The sequence below is a fragment of the Lycium ferocissimum genome, chromosome 10 (genome assembly GCF_029784015.1).
Source record: "Lycium ferocissimum isolate CSIRO_LF1 chromosome 10, AGI_CSIRO_Lferr_CH_V1, whole genome shotgun sequence".
Classification (NCBI taxonomy): domain Eukaryota; kingdom Viridiplantae; phylum Streptophyta; class Magnoliopsida; order Solanales; family Solanaceae; genus Lycium; species Lycium ferocissimum.
Window position 1 is genome coordinate 55,155,442 of NC_081351.1, and position 9,658 is coordinate 55,165,099.

General features: G+C 36.3%; 1 protein-coding gene across 4 annotated transcripts; it reads right to left on the reverse strand.

Moving 5' to 3' along the window:
- Nucleotides 1–381: 381 nt before the first annotated feature.
- LOC132034334 (GTP-binding protein OBGC, chloroplastic) lies at nt 382–7,302 on the reverse strand. 4 transcript variants are annotated; one of them, XR_009409051.1, is made up of 7 exons: nt 6,001–7,302; nt 5,461–5,734; nt 4,498–4,786; nt 2,054–2,213; nt 1,552–1,660; nt 991–1,211; nt 382–717 (listed from the first exon to the last, which is right to left on the reverse strand). XR_009409051.1 is itself a non-coding variant. In XM_059424648.1 (6 exons), exons 1-6 carry the CDS (start codon nt 7,206–7,208, stop codon nt 1,134–1,136), a joined length of 2,118 nt encoding a protein of 705 aa, XP_059280631.1. In that variant the 5' UTR covers nt 7,209–7,302; the 3' UTR covers nt 888–1,133. The 4 variants fall into 4 exon arrangements, 1 of the variants encoding a protein (XP_059280631.1); XR_009409050.1 differs by having other exon boundaries at nt 382–720; XR_009409052.1 differs by having other exon boundaries at nt 382–765.
- Nucleotides 7,303–9,658: the final 2,356 nt, after the last annotated feature.

The following is a 9,658-nucleotide window of genomic DNA, read 5'->3' on the forward strand; positions in this document are numbered from 1 at the left end:
TTCTTTTTTTAACTACTTTACCAGTACTAGGCCCTCTATCAAAATGCAAAAACCAACTTGTATTTTCCCATTTCAACTATCTTGTGTTCCAAAAGATATGTCTGTAGTAATTAATAAACCAAAGCTATCAAACTATAAAACTGAAGGAAAATTGTGAAAAAGCCTGAAACAGGGCAGAGGGGAAAAAAAAAGGCAGGGGTAGTGGTAAGATTTTGGAGGGCGGGGGAGCAAAGTACTTCTGAGACATTAAGGTATTGTTTGGATCACAAACTAGTTATGCAAGAATATAACACATACTTATGTGTTGAATAATGATGGAAGATTGTTATAAGATTCATAATCCTCTAGTAATGTTGGAAGAATAAAAATTAGAAGAGGAACTTCACCAAAAACAATTACAACAACTATTATCAACTTACTTATATATGGTCATTTGAAACTTTAAGATATTACAACTATGTCTCAGTCCTAAATAAGTAGGGCGGCTATATGACCTCACTGACCATGATCATGTTTCTAAATGGACAAAAAATATAATATCACATAACTCCACTGTCACTGTCATAAATTAACAAATGGGGATAATGATGCATATCATTGCACCAGAAAGAAGAAGCTGCATTATTCCGGCATGAGACGAAGATGTTCCGAGGTGGTCCCATATCTTCTGGCCCCACTCCTCTTGCAGCACTGTAAGGTGTTTTGACCGAAAATGCTCTGCTAAATTGGAGGCATCATTATATTATTCAAAACTAGAGTGTGAAGCTACGCAGAAAGCGGATATAAGTTTATGACGATCGCAAATTTATAATTCACATTGGCACAAAGGGAAGAATTTCTTTATGTAATGTCTTGATTGGATTATTCACAACTTGAGAGTATGAACCTACTCAGAAAGCGAGTATAAGTTTATGACGATCCCTATAATTCACATTAGCACAAAGGAAACGATTTTTTATGCAATGTCTTGAACAAAATTATAGTACTTACATGTCTTGACCGTGGTGCAGATGTATAATATAAGAAGATTGTCAGCAGCTCTGGTTTAAGTTCTGGGAAATGCCACATGAAGGATGTTTAGTCTTTTGTACGATTTTTTGATCAGCAGCACATTTGAAAGAGCAACCATGAAATTATCGACTTGGTTCTGCAGCCCACTTCCTCCTACTTATAGAGCCTGCACTATCATAATCATGCCACTCCAACTCCATCTGTGAAAGAATGATGCAAAACTCAGTCATATTATCCCCAACACTTGCACATATATTATCAGCAAAAACTGAAAATATGCTGCTAAATGAGAAAAAGCATAGCAAGAACCCTATTCACTCAGTTAAGGCAACATATCACCGAGGATGTAAACGATTTTTTATCATGACATGCAAAAAAAGCTATGTGAAGTACTGGTAAGCCTTGAATATACGAACTTAAGTTAAAGAATACGAAGCTATCAGCAATTAAGTTCAATGCAAATTACGGGAAAAGAAGCAATTATGCAGTCTAGTGGCTAAGATGAGCTAGGAATAAGGAAGCAAAGTAGCATAGGCATACATCTCCAACGACGACGGTGTCACCCTCTTTCACACCAAGCTTGAGCAGAGATTTATTCACACCACATGCCTCCAAAACGTGTTGAAATCTTCTGTCTGAATCCATATATCTGCCACAGAGAACAAGATTCCTTTTTAATGGAACTCAATGTAATTTTGATAAGCTTAATAAAACTTGATTTAAAACAGGAGCCTTGAAGCAAGGAAATGGACGGGACCGGGCTTCAGGACTATATATCATCTACCAATGTAAAATCTCCGTACACCTAAATTTAGGATGATATGTGAGACCACTAGAAAAAGTTCAACTCAACCTGAAAATGTTGACTAGTCTCAGCTATGATACAAGAAAATGCAATTAACTTCAGGGCCAGCATGCTACAACCAAAACGTATTTCCATAGAGATGCTAATCCAAATGAAATAGGGGGGAAAGGCGCTTGGTAAAAGGCAATAAACAAGAAGGTAAAAGAAGACACGATCAGAGAACAGCAAGATCCATACCTCCAGTTTGTCATTTGGACAAAACGTTGCAGGCCTGATCCTTGAACATACCAAGTTTTGGAAGAACTATCATGGGTGATCTCAAACTCGTTTATGGGAGCATTTCGCTTCTTTTTCACCAAGTCAGCAACATAGTTCAAGTTTACTGTGTCTGTTCTCACTGTACAAGAAATTAAAACCAATACAATCAAAGAACTGGGCACTATTCCCCCTCCGCCCCTTTTAAATTTTTGACATGCAGTTAACAACAATAGATGAAACTCAGTGCTGAATATACTGAACAGAAAAACCTCACGGGAACCCTCAAATTCTTCCTCTTATTATTTTTTTATTTATTTCTTGATAAACACTTGTTTTATTTCCTCCAAAAAGACTATAGGAGTTTACCCTGGGGGAAGGAGGCAGAAAAACTCTCATTTCATATGTCACATTCACAAAGAACGAAGCAATCCAATTGCTATGGAGCAATTCTCGATGACTGACATACAACTTGGTCACTCCCTTTACGAGGATACGGAAAGGTGTTCATTCAAAATTTAATATATGTTACTTCATCCGTTCCTAATTTTTTATGTTCTTTATAACCACGTTGTCCGTTCAGCTTGCACGCATCTCGACTAATTCCACAAGGGTACCTGCTTCCTCCCACCAGCACAGGTATAGGGTAACTCTGTCCACCAAGACATAGACAAATGGATAGAAATCATCTAGTGCTTTTGCCTTTACTAGGATTTGAACCTGAGACCTCATGATTCTTAACCCACTTCATTGACCACTAGGCCACACTCTTGGGTGTTACTCCATCCATCCTAATTTGATACTCCACTTTTTTAATTAAGCTCAAGTAGTAAGAGCATAGTGAATACATGAATTGTTCATTATTTCTTGAGAAACATGGATGCCATTTTTTACTTTTGCATTATGGAAAGGTAGAAGAGAGGATAAAGTATGGAGAAAGGTAAAGTCGGGGCATTTGAAACTTCTGTGTATTTAAAATGTGATAATTATGAAATGGACAACATTTTAGGACAACCCAAAAGTAGGAAAAAAATTTATAGGAATATTTATTTAGCTAGAACAGACACCTGAGCAATTTAATTGCACTTGTCAAAACAAATTAACTGAACATGAAAGCAGGGGCGGATCCACCCTTTCGGGTTGGGGTGGCATGGCACCCCCTCGATTAATAATTTTTTTTATATACTTATGTTGTAGTTTGCTTAAATTAGGTTAAATATTTGATCCTGCCACTCTCGATTTTATAAATTAGACAAAGGTGCCACGACTGGTAGACACAAGTTTGAATGTATCTTGAGCATTTTTTGACTCCCATTTTTCTTTGCGCTTTGTACTTCCTTTGTACCAGTAATTCCCTTTTCGGCCCTCCCAATTTTCTATTTATCTTTCTATTATTTATATTGCTTCCTCTTTTCTATTATTTTATCTGTGATCTCTAGCGAGAACACACAAATAGAAACTTCAAAATCCCTTAAATTAAGCATTTCTCTTAATCTCAAATTTGTGAGTATTTAAATCGAAAAACTTGGGTCTCAATGGGAATTTTGGATTGAGATCAAACTTCAATTTTTTTTTTTTTTTATAATTTCTTTGTTTATTACTCCCTCCGTTCATGTTTACTTGTCTATATCTGACTTGGGACACTCTTAATAAGCAATAAATAAAATGAGAAATGAATTGGAATACTTAATAATAAGGGTAAAATAGATATAAAATGGTAAATTATGTCTTGGTTTTTCAAACTATATAATCTACAAGTAAAAGTGGACATATATTTTTAGTATAATGGACAAATAAAAATGGACGGAGGGAGTGTATAATAAAAATTTATGCTATTCTATAATTGTTAAAATCAATTTAAATCACTTTTACTACTTAAATTGTGATGGAAATTTCGTAAGTTAATCGCTTAGAAAAAACATGAAATTTATGATTTATTTTTTAGAACTTTTAGTTTATCTAATTCTACATTTACTTATGGGGTGTATTTACCTATTGAAGAGTTTTTCTATTATTTTTCTTATTTTGATTGGCGTAATTTGAAGGTGTTATTTTACTTGTGCAAATTCATTTTTTAATATGCATAAGAGATGCAAGTCCCTTGGTGAAAATGTTGACTTTACTTCTGTTGTTAATGAGTGTTAATGAGTGTGATTCCTTATTTAAGATGCTAATTATGTTCGTTTCTTGATTTTTGAGATGTAATTTTCATATTTGCAAATTAAAAAAAAGCCTATTAAGTTGACCCGAATAAACTAAAAAGAGATGAACCCGACCCAAATACACGTTCCTAACAAGATGTACATTGAAGAAAATTGTGGCACCCACCACCTTCAAATCCTAGATCCGCCTCTGCATGAAAGGCATTTTAGCATAATCATGCCCACGGGTAAAATCATAACAATACAGACATAAGAAACGCTTACCTTCTTCTTTAGCAGCTTCTTTTCTTCTACGAACAAGCTCATAAGCAGCACAAATAACTTCATGTGTACCCTCACTTTTCACTGCACTCATGCAAAAGGGTTCAATTGCACGAGATCTCAGACTGTCCCTGAATGTCTTCCAGTTCTCATATGCATCTGGGAGATCCATTTTGTTGTAAACCACTAAATAAGGCTTTTCAGCAAGTTCAGGACTAAACATTTCCAGTTCAAGACGAACAGCTTCAAATTCATATTCCGGTTGTGGAGATGAACCATCAACCACGTGCACCTTTCTCCAAATAAAAGTTCCATCAATTAGTCAAACATATTAGCTCAATATCAGAATAATAAAAGGGTAAAGAAAGGCTCTAGTGAAATAATTGGAATTTTTAAGTACACTATGAAATATATCGGATGCACGAAGTAATTGGGGGAGGGAAGACATCTTTACCCAGAAAACACCTCTTCAATTTTGTCTGTCGCTCATGTCAATGGGCCTAAGCACATAGTACAGTGATTCCATGTTGCGGAAAAGGAAAGGGTAGCTAAATATGAAGCCCTATGTTTTTTTCCCTTTGCAATAAGAAAACCACAAAGCTACTACAAACTTGAAACAAGAAAAGAATAATCAAAATACATTTTGCAAGTTTTGGGGTGCAGCCCTTCCCCCGACCCTGTGTGAACGAGGAATGCTTGGTGCTGGGCTTCCCTTTACAGTTGGCAATCAATTTAACCTTTCCAAATAAATATTTCTAGATTAAAAGCTCTCACATTAAGTTTCATCACGAATTAGCTATAACATAGCAAGCATATTCAAATTACAAAATGCACACTATATAAGAATATGGTAATATGCCAAAATCTTTATCTGATCCAACAACTCACTAATAGTTCCAGTTATGCAGAATTGGAACACATTCGAATTATTTATGCAAAGAAAGAACACTTTAGAAAAGCTTGTACCAGGACTGAACATCTTTCTGAGTGCCGAAGAAACTCATGGCCTAAACCAAAACCTCGGTGTGCCCCTTCGAGTAGACCAGGCAGATCAGCGACGACCACAGTAGCATCATAATTAAATGAAACTACGCCCAAATTTGGGAGCAAAGTGGTAAAGGGATAATTAGCAATAGCTGGCTGAGCAGCACTTATAACACTGAGAAATGTACTTTTCCCTGCATTTGGCGCTCCAACTATACCGACATCAGCAACCAACTTAAGCTCCAACTCTAACCACCTGATCAATAGGACTGTTACTTGCAAGATACATAAATAATGGAATACGAAAGAAATCTGACTAGGATATAGTCCTAGCTTAATTGGAATTCAAAATTAAGGATGACAGCTTAATAGACCCACAAATGATAGGCTTTGTTCATTTTTCCAACTCATGACAATCTAATATCATACTGCTATATAGTTAGCTGCAGAATGTACCTAAAAGATACAATCAAAAATTCCGAAGTGTAAAGAGCATAAACGATATTCATTAGAGATACTCACATCTCCGGACCTTCTTCTCCGTTCTCGGCAATTTTGGGCACCCTATTCATCCCTGTCTTAAAAGAGGCATTCCCTCTCCCACCTCTTCCACCAGGCAACAGCAATGCCCTCTGTCCTGGATGCAACAACTCGAAAAGTACATTCCCTTGAATTCCACCCTCCTGAGCCTCCCTAACGACAGTACCTGGTGGAACCTTTACCACTACATCTTCGCCTTTTGCCCCAAATTGCTTCTTTCCATGACCATGCCCTCCTCTTCCAGCTTTAATATGCACGCTTTGCCTAAAAGGCAACAACGAATTCATCGACCCGTCTACCTCCAAATACACATTTCCTCCCCTCCCTCCATCACCACCTGATGGTCCACCTAATGGAACAAACTTCTCCCTTCTAAATGCCACCACCCCATTCCCTCCATCACCTGCTTTTACATATATTTTCGCCCTATCGAAACACCTCATTACTGCTGGAACCCCTTTCTCCTTCTCCTTTATATCACTACCTTCCCCTTCAAACACATCACCACCCTCAAAAACCCCACTTCTAGAACCTTCCATTTCACTGCCCCCCACATCATCATCATCCTCAAAATCATCGTTAACCTCGTACAACTTGAATTTTCCACTACCCTCAAAAACCCCACTTTTAGAACCTTCCATTTCACTGTCCCCCTCATCATCATTTTCATCAAAATCATTGTCAACCTCGTACAACTCAAACTTCCCACTACCCTCAAATACCCTACTTTTAGTACCTTCCATTGCACCATCCACTTCATCATTTTCATCCTCAGAATCATCTTTAACCTCGTACAATTCGAACTTTCCATAATCAAACCTTAAATTCTCCACATTGTCATCATCCAACAAATCCAATTGTTTTTCAAGATTCTTAGATGGGGTTGGTTTAGTTGACTCAAAGAGAGTAATTTCAGTTGAATCTTGAAGTTTTGGACTAAAAAAGTCATCTTTTGGGGGTAAGCGCGTGAAGGTAGTGGCAGTGTCACCAGTGGCGGTGGTAATTGGTGGTGGTGGTCTAAACTCACCGGATTTGAGTTGAGGGGGATTGGGTTTTTGTTGCTTTCTTCTGTTTGTGTTTGTAGACACGCGCTTTGGGTTGGTTCTATTGCGACTGGTATTGAGTCGAGCTTGGCAGTGAGGAGACAAGCTTGATGATGTAGTTGTAGTTGTGAACAAAGAGAAAGCCATGGATGGCTATGGTTCCACCAGAGTTCAAGAAATTATCCGTTTTCGGCGGGTGTTTTAGAAATTGATATATTTTTTTAGATAATAATTGGTGAATAGGGAATTGGAAGTTCTCTATTGTTAAATTTGAGATGTTAACTATTTTCAGTAAGTTTTTGTTTTTCTCCTTCCATTGCTTTGTATAGTATTTAATGTATATAAGAGTATGTTTATATTCTTCTTGTCCCTAAGGTTTGGACTTTTTAGGCCTCATTTATTTTTATTAAGATTAAGACATTTGAGTATATGTCGGAATGATTAAGATGTAGTCTCATTATCTGACATTGAATGATTAAGATGGTTTGTTTTTCAATATCTGAATATGCAATTTATTTACGAAAACATAATAGATATATAATTCAAATAAAAAATAATGATATTAGATATATATATATATATATATATATATATATATATATATATATATATATATATATATATATATAAATTTAAAAAAGAAAATAAGGTGGTTTTTATCAAATGTTTAAACAATCATATTCAGTACTTCTAGATGTCCTCTTATCATGTAGTTATATTTCTAAGTTTATGTTTATCTCCCTTTTTTTTTAATAATAATCTGGATTCTGTCCAGTTATAAATCTTGTTTCACTGTTCATCTCTTTCCTTAACCGTTGTTCTTAATAACCTTCTTCTTTAACCACGCCCCAGTCGCATGGCCATGATTAGTCTTAAATCATTTTTGGACATTTTAACGGCCTCTTAGCACCTAGAAACTTACAGGTTAATCCATCGAGTTCATTAAGAAGTTAAGAGAATAACCATATACTAAGAGTAACAGATTCATAATAACAAGCAATTACGTAAAACATAGTATTTATATAAACATGGACATAATTTACATAATAGGGAGAATAGTACAGAAATATAGTTAATAAAACTTACATGACTTGAAGATGGAGGGAGGTTTCCCTTTCGGGGAACCCCAAAAACTACTTCACACTAGGAGAGAAGTAGTGAAAACTTAATATTATTTTACAATAGAAGTTTATATTACGGGGGTTTTGGACTGAGAAAGGGATTGAGGCATTTGATGAAAGAGAAGGGGAATATGGAGTTTTTTTCTTGAGAGGTGTTGTTGATGATGTCTTTGCTTCTCCCCAAATGCTCTTATTTATGGGCGTTTGGCTGACTTCAACTTTCGATTTCAAAATATTAAAGAATCTTTTGAGTTCAGCCAGGTGCTCTTTGATAATAAACAATAGAAACATGTACGTTCTCTAGTGATGGTTTGTAGTAGTGGTGGTGGTGGTGGTGGTGGTGATGGTTTGTGTTAGTGACTAGTAATGAATGTGGTGATAGTTATGATGGTGGAGATGGTTAGTGTTGCAATTACTGGCATGATGGTGGCCGTTGATAGTGGTGGTTGTGATGGTAGAGTTGGTTGATGTTTGTAGTCGGCGTGGTGATGGTGGTGGCTGAAGAATGTGTGGTGATTGACAATGTGTTGATGGTAGTTAGCGGTGGTGATAGTTGTGATGGTGGAGGTGGTTGGTGTTACAGTAACTGGCATGATGGTGGCGGTTGATAGTGGTGGTTGTGATGGTAGAGTTAGTTGATGTTTGTAGTTGGCGTGGTGGTGGTGTTGGTGGCTGAAGAATGTGTGGTGATTGACGATGTGTTGATGGTAGTTAGCAGCGTTGCTAGTTGTGATGGTGGAGGTGATTGGTAGTAGAAATCGGTCACAGTCGTGGCAGTGACTGATAGTGATGGTGGTTGTGGTGGCGGTGATAACAGTGGATATAATTATAATGAATGAGGTGGTAGGTGTGGTAGCGACTGATAGTGGTTGGCACTAGTTATTGTGATGGCTAAGGTGGTTGGTGATTAGTGACGATAACATAGTTTTGATAGCATAGGTGGTTAGTAGTAATGACTGATGGTTGTAGATAGAATAATGGTGAAGATTATCGATACAAAAGTACCTGTTAATGATATTTAAGACTTTGTTTAATATCATAATGAATACTCCTTCCGTTCACTTTTACTTGTTCACTTTGGACTTTTCACGCTGTTTAAGAAATAATAAATGGAGTACATAATTTACTAACGTACCATATTAACTATGCATATTTTTATTGGATTTGAAAAATGATTTGAAGTGAATAATTAATACTATGAGTAAAACAGGAAAAAATAAATTGTCTTCGCTTGATATGCTACAAGTGACAAGTAAAAGTGAAAATCTATTTTTAGAATATTGACAAGTAAAAGTGAACGAGAGAGTAAGATTTATTCAGACCAAACAAGTGTTTAAATCTTAATGTAAAGAGATGTACTTAATGACTCAAGGTCTTTAACCATTATGCACGTTCGCAAACAAATGAGTAGACAACCTTTAACTCATTAATTATCTGATTGCGTCAGTTCATAACTCTTATAATATCATTAATGAT